This window comes from Alexandromys fortis, unplaced genomic scaffold (assembly GCF_014885135.2).
Source record: "Alexandromys fortis isolate MF-2015 unplaced genomic scaffold, M_Fortis_MF-2015_v1.1 scaffold_69, whole genome shotgun sequence".
Lineage (NCBI taxonomy): Eukaryota > Metazoa > Chordata > Mammalia > Rodentia > Cricetidae > Alexandromys > Alexandromys fortis.
This window is the reverse complement of record NW_026067951.1, coordinates 395,599-413,868: the sequence shown is the minus strand read 5'-3', so window position 1 is coordinate 413,868 and position 18,270 is coordinate 395,599. Positions and strand designations below refer to the sequence as shown.

Below are 18,270 nucleotides of genomic sequence, written 5' to 3'. Positions count from 1 at the left end.
GAGAGAAAAGCCACATTTGTCATTGCTTCCCTTTCAACTACGCAAATGCTAAACTCAGAGGTTCAGGACCTTGGACATCCTTGCTCCTTGAATTATGTCACTTTTATGACTGGGACAGTGGGGCTCACTGAAATATTGCCAGAATGGGCATTGTATTTTGACTTCAGTGAGGGTGGTAGCTGGTGAATTTGATCAGCACTAAGTAAGCTATCTTTTAATATGTGCAGTGGATTATTTTTTGTAGTTGGACAGAGAGTTAAGAGGTCTAAGGGTCATAGAGGAGGAACGGGAGTTAGTGGACTGGCATTCTAAGGGCATTTGAGATATAACTCCAAAAGCTAGTGCCATTAGTTCAGTGAATTCATACCCGAGTCATTTGTTCACAGGGTCACTGAGCCCCTAAGCCGGGCACTGAGCTGTGCCCAGGGAAGCAGTGCAGGGAACACTGTGTATATTCTCATCTGAGGGATTTTAGATAGGGTGAGCTGGTAAGGAAGCAGGCCTGAGAGTCAGAGCACTGTAGTGCCCAGAGGAGTCTCAGTGTTGCTCTGCATTTCTGGGAGAGGGCCAACAGCGTGGGCTTAAGAGTTTTCCAGCTCCCCACGTAGCCAGGGTAGTGACCGCTGTTCCCGTGGGAACAGCTGTAGAGCTGCCCTCAGCTCAGAGTTCTAGCTTTCTCATCCTTCAACCATCCTTTACTTGGTCCTGAAGCTTCCCGATGAAGGCCCCTCTCTTTTCTGTTTGTGACTTTGGATTGGTAACTTGAGTCTGTACCTTCAGTTTTGATAATGAGTATCAGGAAGGGCTTCTTCAGTGCAAGTATGGGACAAGAAGCATCTTTCCGGGCAGCCTTTGCTCTATGTGAGGCACAGTGTCCTCAGCCTGCTCCCACCGCCAGTCCCTGGGGATGCTTGGAAAGAGGATGGGGCGTCTGGCAGTCTCTGACTTCGGCAGAATTTAAGGCTGTACCTATAACTGAGTCCTTATCCCTGTAGTCTGTGAAATGCTGATGGACTGGAAGTTGACGCTTGCTTTGTGCCTTTGGTACATGGTCAGGAAAGGGAGAGCATGTGAGGAGAGACAGAGGAGATAAGGTCCTGATCAGCATTGGGATGAGTAAGGGCCTTGCATAAGAATTCCAGTTCATGCTGATGGTTCGGCAAAGTCCAGCTAAGATCAGGCTAGACCCTCCAGAGGCCCTCAGTGCCAAGACACACATATTTCAGCCCAGAAAGCCTGAACACATTAGTTTATCTATAAGGTTTTATTTTATGCTAACTAATGCACAGTAATACAGTGAAACAGAGTTCCTAATAATGTTTTTTTCTCCGCACCCTTTTGCTGTCCGTGCTTTCCTAAAGCTGATGTGTACTCACTGCGCATGCTAATGGTTGCCCTGTCGACTTTTTATACATGCAGACATCACACTTAGCTCTCAGCTGTCTATCAGCTACCCTCTCTTACTCTCCTCCCCATCCCCTCCCTTATTTCATCACCCTTTTCCAGGAGTCTCTCTATTATTTTAATTCTGGGTTTTTTGATAGATCCTCATGTAGCCTAGGCTGGCCTTGGGTTTGCTGTGTAGACAAAGATGACCTGCTCCTGATCTCTCTGCCTCTACCTCCCAAGTGCTGGGTCATAGCCATGTATCATCCAAGTCGCTGGGTGTGTTTGCTGCCTTGCTAAGATGATCATGGGATTTCTGATGATCTTTTATGTTTATATTCTGCATTCCAGATATTAAAAAGCTATGTGATTCTTATTTTCTGTATGACTCATTTTACTTAATGTGATGTCCTTTAGCTCCATTCATTTTCCCACAGATGGCTCGTTTTCCTTCTTCCTCGAGGTGTTTCAGCGCTCCATTGCCCACGTCTGTTGCATTTCTTCCATCTGTTCATGCGTTGACAGCACCTAGGCTGAATCGTGCCCCTTTGTAAGTTCTGCTTCTATACATATGGAGGTGTGCACGAATCACAAGCCGACTTGTTTCCCTGAGCACATGGTGCTTGCCTCTTTCAGACAAGCCACGTCCCGTAAGATTCAGGGACAAGTGTGACACCGTAGGGACATACTGGGTCGATGGGGTTCTTGGCACTCATCTCAACTTCCCTGCTCAGGGCCTCTGAGTGGGCTAATAACTGAAACTTGATAACTGTAAATTGATATTCAGAAGTTAATCTCCAAATAGTGGGATTCATTATGAAATTGTCTTATATGGATATTATGATTCCTGCCCTTCCTCCTGTCCTATTCTTTTTGTTCTTGGAATGGACTCACAGTCACACTTAGTGTTCACCTCTGTTTCTCTGAAGTGGTTGCCGTGGTGGATTTATAAAGGTTATATTGCAAACACTCCTTAATCTTTACAAAAGAATCACTTTCATTTTTCACAATACAAGCTGCCCAAAGCTGTTGGGCGTGTCTGAGCATTGAAGAAAACTAAAAACAAGAGCTAAAGTTAAAACCACCTGCATCTGGGAATTCTGCCTAATCCAATATGTTCCCCCAGTCCTGTGCACAGGGCGACTCACCAGTATTTTTGCAGGGCTCTGTCTGTGGAGCTGGACCACTGGCGCATCCCTCTTCCTGACAAGATGAGGAATTGTAGCGTTTCTCAAGAAGGCACTGAGCTCGGGGGTGTCCTCTGGGGAGGCAGCCGGCTGCAGAAAGAAAGCAGGCATCAGCACACATAGCTGCATTCACAGATTCTACCATTTTCCTTCACCTCAAACCCCAGGCAATCTGATTTACAAAGATTGGACTTTACACAACCAACACCAAAGTGACTCATGATGACCAGGAACAAGACTGTCCTCTCTTTGGCTACAGGAATCCATGAAGTGATAGAGAACGTATTTTTGGGAAATTTATCTTGCAAGGATAAATTTGAAGAAGAAATAATTTCTCCAGAAGGGCAGAAACCAAGAAGTTGACTGACGCTCCAGTTACCCTCACTGTTTTCCTCTCGTGAGGAGGGGCCTGGCTAAATGGAGGCAAGTTCTGTGTGGAAAGATAAACCCTGAGGTGTCTACAAAGGGTTGGAGATAGCCTGATGTGATCCACAGCCTGCTGTCTTTATGGCTGTGACCCTGTTCCCCTACTCATGAGAAGCGCCCCTGAGAGGAGACCTGTGTCCTAGGGACAATGGCTTTCCCAATGCACGCACTGCTGTATGACAGCTCGCTTTCCACTCTTAGTTTTTGTTCTAGAACAGGTGATTTTTATCTCAGTGTTCCTGCTGAGCACAACTTCTGGCTGAAAACACACTTTGGGATTTCAAATTGTGTGTGAACCCCCCACAATATCCTAGTGACGTCATTTGCTTACAGATATGCCTAACTTGTGGCTCACAGGGCAAAAGCATCAGGAGAAAACTATGAATGAGACACAATACAAAGCAGTGAATGAACTACTTTGTGTTAATAAATTAATAGTCTAATAATAAACATGAGATTGTTCATTATTACTATTTTGTTTGCTCAGTTCTCAAGTACAAATTTTGTGGAAACCCAGTGCTGTGTTGCAGTGACAAAGTTCAGACTACCTGTGACCAACTGAGTGCAGAAACCTGCCTCCCACTTCCACCCTGAGGCTTGAGCCTTCCTTTGCTTGGTTTGTCTACACATAATGGGAACAGCACGATTACACTCATGTCCGGGGTGAAGAAAGAAATCCCGGCATCGCAGATGTGAAATGTACCACAGAAGGCAAAACAATTGTGATCAGTGTTTCTAAAGTCCTGGAAGAATCTTCCAGATGGACAAAGGGATGGAACCCAGACACTTCAGGGTGACAAGGGTCATGCCATGCTGGATCTTGCTCCTGTTGGCTTCCCCAGATTCATCACGCCAAGAGGCCTTTGACTCCCACTCCTTGGCAGCCTCTCTGGTTTCCCTTCCTGAGCTATCACAAAGCTCTGGGCTTCCATTTCATGTGGCACTTGATCTCTGTGGTCTGTGAGTAACTATCAGGCCCATCCACACTTGCCACCGACTGGTCTCGGTGAGGAAATATAAAGTAAGAACCAGAGAGTCACGTGGCCTTTCCCAGGAAACACCAGAAAACAAGCAGAGGAAGGAGATCTAACAAGGAAAACTTGGGGAGGTTGGGGTAGGGAGGAAGCCCATTAGGAATCAAAGGCAAATTTTCAAAAACAAAGGACTTTCGGTGTCACCCAGATCTTGCAGAGGAGGGAAACCTGGTGAGGGACCTAAGTATTGACTGGATATGTCCCTTGTGGACTTGTGGTCTTTTCCTGAGTGGGAGATTCTGTGGGGGAAAATTGAATCATGATCACTTAAGAGGGTTTGGATAAGTAATGATTGTTTAGAAGAGCATCAAATGAAGTTCCGTGGTCATTCTCATGTTAAAGCAGTCTCTTTCCATGTCAAAGTCGGTGAAGACCATTTCAGGTAGCCAGGGCTGTATTGTGAAGTCCTGCCCCCTACCCCTCCCCCCCACCCAAATGAAGCGACCAAGTAATCAAACAAAAACTAGTTTTTAGTGGGTTAGAGTTGGGATGAACCTTTCCTAAGTGGGTAGGCAAAGCCCACTCTTGAAAAGGATGCAGGTTGAATTATTTGGTTTACTTTTTATTTTAATGCAGAAGGAAATTCTGAGGCTTGTAAGGTTCAAGGGAGGGATAGTAGAGGAGAAGAACTTGAAGACAGGAAATGGGGACATTTGATGTAGGAAAATTAAGCCTGGAGCAGCAGAAGGAAATGGCTTTTCTCCAAAAGCGTTGGAGAGAGAAGTTGAAGATGAGAAAGAATATTAGATGTTGCATATTGTGGGCTGGATTTTGTGACGTGGAAATTGATCATTTGAAGACACGCTTGTCTTCAGGACAATAGCAATGTGATGGGAACTGGAGAGACAGAACAAAGAGTGCAGCAGAGGCTTGGAGTGATTAATATAGCGACTAGAGAGGACAGGACTTCCTTGTGACAAGGACGACGCCGTGGATACTCCCAACCACTGGGATATAATGGGACCACCAGCTAAAAGTGGAGAAGCTGGACTATAAAAGGACGTCTCACTGGGACTTCCAGGGCAGTCACTTGGAAACTCTGGAAGTTTCTAAAAGAATGTCCAGGTAAATCACCTTGCATTCTCAGCATGACCGGAAAGAAAGTTTGGTAGCTTTAAGAGTGGGCTGGGCTGAACTGGGCTGAATGCTTCAGAGAAAGCATGCATATTAAGAGAGGAAGGTTCACTGGAGAGAGATGGTGGGAACATTATAGGAATAGAATGGATGAAGAATAGGATGCTGAGTGTGACGGAAGTAAGGTATCTAGAGACCAATGGCCAAAGTCCTAGGATTGTGTGCTGCTGGATGGAGTGGGGTGAGAACTCAGAGAAGTGTCATCTCCAGCGATGCTGGGATTTCCCAGGACAATGACAGAGCCTGGTCTTGCCAGGAGGATAAACAAAGGAGTTGTTCACAAATGCTCAGAAATGGAGTATCTGGTAGAAAAGTGTTTACAGCCCAAGATTTAAAAAACTGAGCTTAGACAGACAGTTAAGAATTGTGTAAATCCCTAGATCCTCATATGTTTTCTATTACATTTCTGTATGTGTCTGCTGCCATGGACTTCAGATTTACTATGTGCAACCTCTCTTTCTTTTCTTATCCTTTGAGACGGGGTCTCATTATGAAGTGTAGGCTGACTTTAAACTTGTTATCTCCTGCCCCAGCCTCTAGAAGTAAAGTAATGTACAGAGTGGAAGTACTGGAAAAATTGGGTCATGATTAGTGTGTGTGTGTGTGTGTAAGTTATATATGGGTGTGTGAACATACACACGGTTGCTAGAGCACTGTTTTGGCTATTGTTTCTCAAGTGGTATCCACTTTGGGGTTTCCTGGGTTTTTCTGTTTGCTTTGAGACCCAGTCTCTTATTGGCCTGGAACTTTCCTAGCAGGCTATGCTGGCAGTCCAGAAAACCCTGGGGATTTGCCTGGCTCTGGCTCTGAGTGATTTCTTTACATAGGTTCTTGGGGTTAAACTCATGTCTTTATGTTTGCATGGTGAGTATTTTGCCAACTGTGCCATTTCCCTAGTCACTAGTTGTGATTTTCTAGTCTCAAATTATAACTTACAATTATTATCAGTATTAATAAAACAGTGGCCCCAGACCAAGAACTCTTTGTGTGGTTTCATCAGATGTGGCTTATGTGGAAATAAAGAACATATGTGCTGGGCTCCATTATAATTTGTCACTATTAATACATGGTCTCTGGACAAGCATAGGTCCTCCAACTAGCCAGAAAACAGGGCCCCTGCAAGACAGGTGTCAACAGAACATGCCCCTTTCGTTTCATACCACTGGTCAGAAGACAGAAAATTTGTCTCTGTTGAGTGAGCACCGTAGTCAACGGGTCTTCAAACAGCTTACAAACCGAGTTCCTCAAATAGCATTCCAGAAATTATTTCACAAAACAAAACATAACAAAGGGGGAAAAGTTATCCAAGAAATGTAAACAACAATTCCCATCCATTTTCTTGATGGATGGTGGAGTTCCTTTCCCAGCTGGCCATGGTCGCACAGAACGAACGTTTCCTCGGCCGGAGATGAGTGGAGGTAAGGGAGGCTGGCCTCAGAGTCCTCGGGCGAGGCAGACATGCTGTCAAGAGCAAATTGGTTCAATGCTATGAGAAGCTGTAAATAAACACTCAAGTGGCTCCCCAAGAACAAACAACTTCCTTCTGCAACAAGGAAATAATTGTTAGTAAATACGTTTCTTTCTTCAGCTGCTACTCAGAATTTGACCTCAACAAGACTTTTTCATTTTCATAATTTCCCCCCAAACTCCTCACTCTGGTGTAGCTTAAATTTATGGATTAAAGGAACAATATGTAACCAGAATGTGCAGTACAGTTGGGAAAGATTGTCTTTGAAGAAAGAAGTTGGGTGAACTGAAATTGGTGGCCCTGAGAATCCATAGTTAAGCCTTGTATCTCATCTTTTTCTTGTTTGTAGTGTCTTTGGAGCCCAGGTATTCCCAGTATACATGAAAGAACAGACTACACTCAGGGACTATAATTAAATGTAAGTGGAGGCAAGCCTAGAGGGCCAATGTACCCTGCAATTAAGACATACATGTTAAGGGTTGTGGGCAGAAGGAAAACCCTGCTTTTTCCTTCCTGAGTTATGCAGTCTAAATACAAGAATCAGTGTACCCCATTGATGGGTGCTGAAGCTTCCTTAGCCTTTGGATGTGGTGTTTTTCCATTGTATAATATCTATGGGGTTGCACAGATCGATGTGATATGTGCATGTAGGTGGAAGTCAGTGAACTTCCTTAGCTGTCATTCTTCAGGGTGAAGAAGATCAACAGCAAGCACAGATGGTCACTACAGCATCATAACTGGAAAAGAAAACCAGAGCCAGGTGGGCTGTCTTGCTCAGACCTTCTAAAACCGTGGATGGCTAGGATGCTTCCTCAAAGGAGGAGGGGGAGCATGGAGTTGACACCTGACCATGATAGAGGTAAGTCACGGGCATTTTGGGTGCTTCAGCTATGATATAAACTGTGGCTGCGAGCATTCCAGCCCTTTAAAACGATTCCAAAGGGCATGAAAAGAAATTGGCATGTAATGACAAAGGCGGGTGAACTCTTCTTCTTCTCCACGTCTTCATTTGAAAGGTGTATTTTAGGTGAGGGCCTCGGGGTGACTGAGCTAGGGCTCTTGTTTAGGAGCTGACAGGCGTCCCCTGGTTTTGAATTGATGAGAAACAGTAGACAGAGGCAGCTAATGACAAGAAAGTACTCTTAGGGATAAGACAAACTATGCAAATTTGCCAAGCCACTGTCTGCTGGCCACTTGAGTCTAGAAAACTATTTGCAGGGCTATAATTTTTGACAGATGAACGGGTTCTGGGTTTTTGCCATTTCTGTTTGTATGATCTGGTTGCAATTTGGACTTCCTGTGAGATCAGTCTTGCTGAAACAAGGAGAGATTCAGAGGCGACCTCCTTCCATCTCCAAGGACAATGCATACGACATGGGACTCTCGTGCTTCTTGGTCTCTGTGCCTGAGGATGCTCCTTTTGTTGAAGTTATCCCTGGAAGGTGTTCTGGGTTCTACTGCAGATCGGCTCTGAGCTTCTTCGCCTTTCTCGCTACTCACAGTCTCCGATTCTTCGGCCTTCTCCCTCACCAGCTCAGAGCTGAGCTGTTTATTACAAAATCTTGCCCATTGAAAAACTCAAAGTCCTTTATTCTTCATGAAACTCGTGGTTCCTTGGTTGGGTTTACTGTTTCAACCTCATCTTATCGAAAGATCACAGCATGTTTGAAAGGCTGTTCAAACCCCTGGATAAAGTCCACCAAAATAACAAAATTGGTAGTTTGAAAAAAAAATCATTTTACCATCTTTAGTATAGCTGAGAAACACTTTATTCAACTCTAAAATCTTATTCCAAGAAGGATCTGGAACAAATTAGATTTAATGGATCGGTCTGAATGCTGCAGACAGTTGAATGTTTCAGAATGTTTTAGATGGTGGAGGGAGGAGAAACTGCTACATTAAATCCTTTCCTTCTGACCTAGACCATGAAGTGTGTAGGCAGAACTTCATGGATCTTTGAGCCTCCTCCTGGGATCTAAAATACAGGTAACCAAACCCCAAGAGGTTCAGAACATTGCTACATAACACAGCCCCAACCTTTGGTTTAGGAGGCCAATGTGCAGGTAGAGAGAATGAGTCTAACCCACTTTGACTGCTCTCTGCTGACCTCAGCCGGGCATTGGCTTCCTTGAGTGACAAACAGGGGCTGTGTCGCTCTCTCTTTTTCTCTCCACATTTCTACTTTTCCTCAGACTCTGATGTTTCACAGGCCAAGCTGAATGAATCTCCATGAAGCTTAGGGTGATGTGGGAAAATTAAAAATAAAGAATTCCCCATTGTCTAGTGGCATCTATGTATGGCCACCCTTGTCCCCTCCCATCTTGGATACTGATGCTCTGTGGTTGAGCAGCAAGGGAGGTGAATCTGAGCGAGATCGTTAGGTCATTACTGCCTAAAGCCGGTGTCGGTTAGAATCATTCTGCCGGCGGCTTTATAAAGGCACTCGGTGTTCCCTCCTCAGACTTGGGGGGAGCATCGGAGTAACTTGATAGAATAACTAGTTCCTACTGTGCAAACTGAGCCCTGTTAAGGTTAGACTTACTGGACCTTGGTGTGCATGTGAGAAGACTTTTGGGCTTTTGTTGAATTTGGAACACATCTTTGTTTGCACACAGGTCAAGTTTCAGAGGGTTTGGGGAGATAGTTGGCAATAAGAAAGTATTTCTCTTGAAAAATCATGTTTTAAATGGTAACTCAGTTCTCAAGCCAGTCCACAAAAAAAAGTCCCAGGGAAAAAAACCCTACTTAATCTTCAATATGGTTTTTATGCCATAAAACTGTATACTTGCAATAAAAATAGTAATATCCAGGACAATGGCCATATGAGTGATTATAAAAAATAGAAAAAAATTATTTGTTTACTCCGTGATAGTGAGTATTTGGGTAGAGAAATGGTCAAGTGTGCCTGTGTTTGCTAGACTCTAAGGGGATATCGACATCGTTTCAAAGGCTTTAGAGTTGGTGGCTCTGGTTTCCTGAAGTGGGTGGCCTAGAAAACGCTTCTCCGGAAATCTGGATGGTTTCTTTTCCATGAGTATGTGAGAGGAGCAGGCATGGTGGGGCTCCCTATAATTCAATTCATTAGCCCGAGTCTGGAGAATGGAGAGTTTGAGGCCAACTTGGGCTGCACAGTGAGAACTTGTGTCAAAAAAGAACAGAAGAACAAAGCAAAGCAAAGTTGCCTAGGAGGTTGCACTGAGACAGCAAAGTCAAAAATCCCTTCAACCAGAAGCGAGCACAGGCAAGAATTTATATGGGAGAACACGTTGACTAGGACGTGTATCTGAGCACAGAAAGGGGGTGGGGTAGGGTGCTGACTAAAGTGGTCTGAATGGTGGCACAAGATGGACTGCTCAGGAATACAGATGTTTCGAAAGACAGCGCCTGGCACCTTCCTTACTGAAGCATGGCGGAGTAGGCCACAGTTAATGCAGGGACTCTCAGCTCGTCAAAGTGTTGAGGATAAATGACCATTGAGTGCTCAGTCCCAAATGGGAATCTGTATCATCAACTGACCCACTTGCGGTCACTTCCTGGCCCACTCCTAGCATCTCCAGGTTTCAGAGCTCCTGGAAGATTGCAGAAGAGGGGTGGGAAGGATGCAGGAGCTGCAGGATGGGAAGGGAGATGTGAAATGATGTCCCCTTGATGTGACAAGGCACGTGTGCCCTCGTGGGCCCAGTGCAGCAATGGCTGCCTGTACAAGGGAAGGCACTTAAAGTTCCATCCTGCATGGGGGAGGGGATCATGAGGCTCCGCCCTTAGAAGATGACGGATCGGCAGCTGATGGTTTTGGTTGGGCTGCCATTTCTCGCTGGATGTGTGGTTACTGGGAGACGGCCCCTGCTTTGGTGGGACCCATGCTCATGCGCATAAAGGCAGCACCAATAGATTCAGCAGGTTTCTTTTCGGAAGGATGTGTGAAGGTACAAGGGACAGAGGATCAGTGCATCGTTCTACACTCGTTAGAGAAGCTGCTTTGGCAGGAGATGGTGATGAATAGAGACCCACAACAGGACAACGTGCAGACAGTGAGAGAGTTTGGAGCAGTCAGCCCAAACAGGGATATATTCATCAAATCTCTTCCCGCAAGGCTACAGAAGGGCTGAAAGATTATGAAGGTCAGAGGTGGTGGATGGCTCCAAAGAAGCAATGTGATCTACATACAGTAGGGCTGATGAGAACTCACTCATAGCCTGTGACAGTGTGTACACAACCTGCCCAAACTCAAGCGAGAAAAAAAACCAGTGTGAGAAGGGAAAATGGACACAAAGTTTCACTCCTAACCAAGGAACAGTTTGCATTCGATACCTGCTGCTGGGAGAATTCGTCCACTACAGAAAACTGATTTTCTCTAATGAACACTGGGCATATCACCCACACTTCAGAGCAGGCCACATGCTCAGTAGTGGCTGGCCAACATAAAATAGACCTTGTGATATTACAGACATGTGCCCCTGGGCCTGGTGCTGTATGTAATAGCAGCACTGGGGAGGCAGAGACATAGGTTCTCTGGAATGCATTGGTCAGCCAGGCTAGCTGAATAGGTCAGCTCCAGGTTTAGTGAACACCCGGGATATTAGAGGAAGACACCAATGCTCTCTTTCTCTTTCTCTTCTCTTCTCTTCTCTTCTCTTCTCTTCTCTTCTCTTCTCTTCTCTTCTCTTCTCTTCTCTTCTCTTCTCTTCTCTCTCTCTCTCTCTCTCTCTCTCTCTCTCTCTCTCTCACACACACACACACACTTTACACAAACATACACAAAAACAATATAGAAAAGTTATCAATTAGCCTTGCTATTACTATTTTAAGATTTTTAAACCTGTATGTTGAAAAAAAGTTGTCATCTGTTTTTCAGTAATTTCTACTCATACTTAATCCAGGACAAGCTGTTTATCTGTGTTGTCAGGGAAGGAAAACCTGCTGAATAAGTTAATAGCAGTGCCACTAATTTGTTTAGTATCTTAGAGAAAACCGATATTCAGGTACTCCAAATTATGAGTGCTACTGGCCTAAGACTAAAGATTATCATTTTAATGTCCACTTACTAATAAGAGGGTTTTTTTTTTTAAATTTCTCTGGGAACATATTAAATGTTGTTGAAGTATATTAAGGAGGCTGGGAAAATGGCTCAGGGGTTAAAACCAGTTGGGTTCTGTCCCCAACACCCATCTGGCAGCTCCCAATCATCCCCGCTCGGATTCCAATGGACCCAATGTCCTCTTCCGACCCCCCCAAACACCCAGCATGCATGTGATACACATATGTATATGCAAACAAAATACTCATATGCATAAAGCAAATCTTTATGTTAAGATTCTACACCTTAGGAATTTATACATTCCTCTAATTAAGCTATGTTAGGGGGCTGTTACTTCATAGTGTCATAAAATCTTATACTTAGTTTTCACAGATTGAAAGCTTTTTTTTTTAAAGAAGCATAGTTAAGTTTCATTAAAAGAATTTCCTAGCCTTGGGCGGCTTTTTAATGTAAAGCTATTAGCACGCTAAGGAATAAGTAGGGAGCAGAGAATGCCAGGTGCTTAGTATACACCGCCACTCAGTTTGCACGAATCTGTCAACATTTAATGCAAGCTATCTGTTAGTGCTGTCCCTGTCGCTGAGAGTGATTGTTAAATTGCCACAGACGAAGAAGAAACCTTACAGTCAGCATAGTGCACATTAAACAAGTTACATAATATATACAAACATATATAAACACTGTCAGACGTAAGCCAAACATTGCACTCTGAGAGTTAGGAGCCTTCTGCTGGAGCATGTGATTCAAGACCGTGTGTGAGATATATTAAATACGGGGCTCACTGTGAGGAGATCTGAGTCACCTAAAGAGTATACACTCACATTTGAAGACAGTATTTTTTAAAAAGCTGGTGTCCCTGAGGACAGAGATCATCGCAATAAAGGGGAAAGAAAGAGGAAATGAGACAAGAATTCTAGGAAGTATTTGAACTAATTTCATGTCCCACAATGGCTTTATTTACCATTGCTCCATAAAGAGGGTGGGGCTCACCAACCAATGGGTCCTTTACTGCAGAACCTCCTGTTTTCCTCTTGCCCCTACATACAGAACATGTGGGGGTGAAAAAGGAAGCCATTCAGAGTGTCAGTGACCCCCGGCCTGTGGCTGGGACCTGTGGATGGCTAAGACTGTGGTTCAGGAAGTCTGTCCCTGCATCAGAGACACTGGGCCCTTGTAGCTACTAGGAGAAGGTTCTCAAGAGAGGCTGTCTTCTGAGGACAACATCCGATTCTCAAAAGTTTTGTTTTTGTTTTCTTGCAAATGTGACATTTTCAAGGGCTTGGGTTACTTCATTCCTTTAATTCCCAGAAGGAACCTGAGCCAGATTTGGACCTTAGTCTAGATGGGTTTGCCTTTGGGACAGCGGGGCACTTTGGGAATGAATGAGTGGCCAGCAGAGCAGCTGCCTGGACAGGGGGCAGAAACAGGCAGAGAGGGAGAATCTCAGGCCCAGCCCAGAACCTATTCTCGATGGACTCCCAGGCTCCTTCCAGAACCGGCTTTTGAATAAAGCTCTGGGCCCTGCTCTGACCCAGCCTCCTTACAGACCCTCAGGTCAGGCCCTATCAGCTTTTACTAGATCCCCAGGTTTTACTTTGACTCTGCCTTCTAACACACCTCTAAGAACACTTTCTGCTTCTGCTTCTAATAGACTTCTCAGGCCCCGTCCTAACTCTGCATTCCAATAGGCCAAGGTCCTTCCTTGGCCCTGTAAGTGCCGTAGATACTATTCCTGCACTGGCCATACTTTTTCCTAGATCCCTAAAAGGTTTTCAAGTCTGCACTGCACTGCTTTGGGCTTCTCTATAAGCTTTCACTACCATGGGAGCCCTGAACATTCCAGTCTAGGGGTTCTCAGCACATGGAGACAGCTTTTGGCAAATTCTCACATTTTACCACTTGCTGTTGACAACAGCTGCGAGAACCCATCTTGGCAAAGATCCTCATGTCTTTGGGCAACATCCCAGAAAAGACTTTTAAAAATAGTATTTTATACTAACTCTCCCAAATGTGACATACCTAATTACGATTTCGGTTTGGTTGTGCTATTGATGAAACGGTCTATAAAAGGTGATCATTGAAAAAAGGTTCAATAGTTGACAGGTTGCTAGGAGCAATAAATGTTTGCTCAGGTTTGCACTAGGTTATGCTCAGCGATCACAGAAGCAAGCTAAGTTGAGCCACTGCTTAGACCACGCTCCTACCTTTATATCCTGTGGGTTGATCTCAGGATTTGTTTGACATCGCAGAGGCCCCAGAGTTTGAAGATGAAAAATATAGAGGAGAAACTCATCTCGTGCGGAGAATGGCCAGCCCACTTCCAGAATGGTGTCACTGATGGTGCTGGGTCCGATATTGTGCAGCTGCAAGAAGGTGACACGTTAGGAGATGTGGTCCAACTCTGTCTCTCACAGGTCTGTTTGGAAAAGCGCATGTCGTTGGTGTTGACTATGGCGGTAGAACACAGAGTGCCCCCAGGCAGGGGGAGCTCTGAAATCACAGTACATAGAAATTCAGGGAAGAGCATGAAGCAATTCTTATCAGAAAGGCTTGGGACCAGAAGTATTTTAAGCTTCAGAATACCCAGGGATGGGACCCAATTGCAATCACAAAATTCCGTGATATTTCAGACACACCTTATTATGCGTAGCTTGAAGACAACTTTTTAGAACTTTTTTACTTATTTAAGTGTATTTGGGTGTGCACAGCCGCCTGTGCACACATGTGCCTGTGGAGGCCTGAGGTTGGCATCAGCTGTCTTCCTGAATTGCTTCACACCTATGTATTCAGATAGTGTCTCTTACTTGGACTCAGAGCTCACTGCTACAAGGCTGGACATAGTTGTTCAGCTTGCTCCAGGGATCTCCTGTCTTTGCTTCCTAAAACCTTGGATGACAAGCAGGCTGCCACACCCACATGGCAAGGGTCTTACCCACTGAGCCAACTGCCCAGCCCATTGTATTTTTAACGTGCTTGTGTTTTGGCTACGGTCTGTCCCATGAGGCCAGGTATGGTATTTTCTTCTTGGAGCTGGTATCAAAACAGTTGGACTTTGTAGTACATTCCGATGTTTTTCAGATTAGAGAGGCCCCATCTGTACTCTGTGTGTGCAATCACTGCTATGCTTACCTTGAATTTATGTAAATTTAACGGTAGCACTAGAAATGCAATTTTAATTATAGGCTTCTAAAATGTAGTCATCCTTTCTTTACATTTGGAATTGGCCTCCTCCTGCCTGACTACTGGCTTGCCAATTGCAACCATATGGGATGCACTCTCTTTCACCCTCTGGGAAAAGGGCCATCCATCAAGCACCAAGGCCTGTCTGTGCGCCTTACAATTCTCCGCCAGTGAGTGTTTCAAAGCTGATGTTGCTGTCATTAGCCATTCCCAGAGAAAGGAAGGCCACATCTCATGAAGACGAACATTTTAAACACGTGACTTCTGCTCAGAAGACACAGATGCCATCCCCTGCAAACACTTAGCACATTGGAAGGAATTATGAGTTTACAAATTCTCTTCAAAATTAGTAGAGATCTTTGCGTCCCCCCCCCCATTCTGACAATTACCATCAGAATCTATGAAGCAGTATGGTTTCAGTTTTTATTTGATGGCCTGTGTAATTCACATCATTAAAGGAGCATTACATCCACTGACATAGCGTATTATGAGACCTGAGATTAATGTGTAAGAAATACTTGGTGACTGGGGGGAGGGATGGGGCATCCTGGTGCCTGCTTTAAACTTTCATGATGTTTATGCTAATCCTAGAAGCAGAACTGCACATAAATGATTGAATCTGAGCATTTTTTTCCAAGCTTTGAAGTTTTACCATTCTTAAGAGGAAATTGACTCCCACAGTTTCACGATTTGACAGCTTGCTATTGTCCCTGTGAAGTTCTTGACCCAAGTGACATTGGAAAAGGTGTCGGGGTCCAGCCTCGAGAGGGTTTGCATATTCCAGGGTAGGGGTGTGTAGGGTTAGAAATATTAGATAGGAAGAACAGAGATACGAAAGAAAAGGAACAAAGACATAGAATAGATTCTGGAGGGCAATCCAGTGAATACTGAATTTGCCTTCATTTATTTCCCATATGCTTATATACCCCAATCCAAAAGAGTGGACTACTTTAACATGATTCAAAGAACAAACAGAGCAATTACTTGCTTCAATATGTGAAACATCAAGTCACTATATTCCGAGTTAAGCATTTTGTTGTTAAGGCAGGACACGCAGTGACTACACCTTAGACCAAGCAACTGGTAGGCAGCCACTCCTTGGGTCAAACCATCTGTCATGTCCTTGAAGGAGCAGTAACAGGCTTGAATTCTCTGCCCTTTGGTCAGGGTGGAAGGGATTCATTTCTATGGGCCAACTCAATATCCAAAACACCAAGTAAGCACACCCTAGATTAAGATATTTTTCGTAGCCACATCTTAAATCAGACCTCTTGTCAATAACCTTGAAAGAGCCAGAGTAGGCTTAAATTCTCTGATCTTCAGTCAAAATAGAGAAGATCCACTTCTGTGGGCCCCTACAGACAGGCTGCCTTTTTGTTATCAGAAGAACCTAAGTTCAGGCCAGGGCTTCTGAAGGTGTAGATGAAGGAAGTTTATGCCAATACTGTTCTCCCCAAGGAGGAAGAGCTCAAGTTTGGGAAAGTCTTCATGGTTAACCCAGGAGGGAGGGGGTCTTCATAGCCCTTTGTAATGGTTAATGTCAACTGTCACTTGACAGAAGCTAGAATCACCTGAGATACAGGGATTATCTTGATTTTGCATTGTTGTGGGAAGGGTTCTTATTCACTGTGAAGGTGGGACTTCCCTCCTGGTCTGTATAAATGGAGGAGGTGGCCAGAGCTTGCATTTCTCTCTGACTCCTGAGTGCAGATGCAATGAGACTAGCCAGCCTCCTGTGCCTGCCTCTATGTCCTCCCTGCTTGCTGCCATGTCTTTGCTGCCATGACAAACTGCATTCCTCTCGGACTGTAAGCTAAAATAAATCTTCTTCCCTTAAGTCACTGTTCTCAGAGTGTTTTATCACAGCAAGGAAAAAAGTACCTAATGCACTCTTGTCAGGAGATGAAAGCTATCTTCGGAAATAAAATGACTCCTACTCATAGATCAATGCCTTGCTCATCCATAATCAGAGGAGCTTCCTCCTGCAGCAGATGGGAACAAATGCAGAAACCCACATCTGCATAGTATGCAGAGAGTGAGAGATCTTGGAACACTCAATCCTAAATGGGATGTTTCTCCCCATCACACTCCCTCCCAAGACTAGGAGATACTGCAGAAGAAGAGGTAAGAAGATGACAAGAGCCTGAAATGGTGGAGGACCAAGAAAACAAGGGCTTCCAAACACAGCAGGATTGATCCACATATGAACTCACAGATACTGGCAGCAAATAGTTCCTACATGGATCTTTGCCAGGTAGGATCCCAGCACTGAGAGAGGAAGTAGACACACGCTCCCATCCCTAACCCTGAAGCTAGATACTCCAATTGATAATTACTTATAAATGAGAAATGAGTTTTTTCCAGTGGAGTCTCACTGTGTACACACTCAGCAGTAGATGGGAAACACATAACAAATGCATTGGCATTTTGAAGTTCTTCATCTCTTAACGCTTTGTCAGGGCTTTTTTCCCCCCCTTACAGGTTCTTTGCATATATATATATATGTATATATATATATATATATATATATATAGTTTCTGGTTTTGTGTTTTTATGGGCTTTCTATGTGCAGATGCACATGTGTGTCTCTGCCTATATATGCTTCTTAAGCTTTTTCTTTGGATCTTATTTGTTGTGATTGTTTTATTGTATTATTATTTTTAAATGCCTGTTTGCATCCTAATGAGAAAGAGCAAGAAAGGGTATGGATTTGAGTGTGTGTGGAGACGGAGAGGAACTAGGAGGAGTTGGAGGGGGGGAACCATAATCAAAACATATTGTATTAAAACCTGCTTTCAATTTTAAAAAAGAGAGTTATGTTCAGAACAGTTGGTTCAGAGGCATGGAGGAACAGAGGATGAATGGAGAAAGGATCTCAATTAGAGAGTCGATTGGAATTGTATTTTTCTGAAATTCCATGCTGGGTTCCCTGAAAACGAATTACTGCATGGCTGATAGCATTAACTTCAAAGAAAAACCTAAATAACTGCTAAATTAAGCCTCTGTCATACCTTTATTGTTTATATTAGATTAAATGTTTTAGGTAACATGTCAACAAGTGATCTCACTATTAACAGTTTAAGACTTCGTGTGGGTACCCCTTTCTCCACAACCTCTCCAGCAAAGGCTATCATTGGTGTTTTTGATTTTAGCCATTCTGACAGGTGTAAGATGATATCTCAAAGTTGTTTTGATTTGCATTTCCCTGATCGCTAAGGAGGTTGAGCATAACCTTAAGTGTCTTTTGGCCATTTGAACTTCTTCTGTTGAGAATTCTCTGTTCAGATCAGTCAGTGGGTTGCCTTTTTGTCTTAGTGACAGTGTCCTTTGCTTTGCAGAAGCTTCTCAGTTTCAGTAGGTCCCATTTATTCAATGTTGCCCTTAATGTCTGTGCTGCTGGGGTTATACATAGGAAGC

General features: G+C 44.1%; 1 protein-coding gene across 2 annotated transcripts in view; it reads right to left on the bottom strand.

The window, feature by feature from the left end:
* The window catches only part of Itga8 (integrin subunit alpha 8), a 174,179-nt gene that overhangs the window by 29,074 nt on the left and 126,835 nt on the right, over positions 1 to 18,270 (bottom strand). For both annotated transcript variants that reach the window (XM_050150524.1, XM_050150525.1), the window contains exons 25-26: positions 13,878 to 14,036; positions 2,535 to 2,663 (exon numbers count right to left, since the gene is read on the bottom strand). In XM_050150524.1, the coding sequence (XP_050006481.1) occupies positions 2,535 to 2,663; positions 13,878 to 14,036 (288 nt within the window). The remainder of the gene's footprint in view (positions 1 to 2,534; positions 2,664 to 13,877; positions 14,037 to 18,270) is intronic.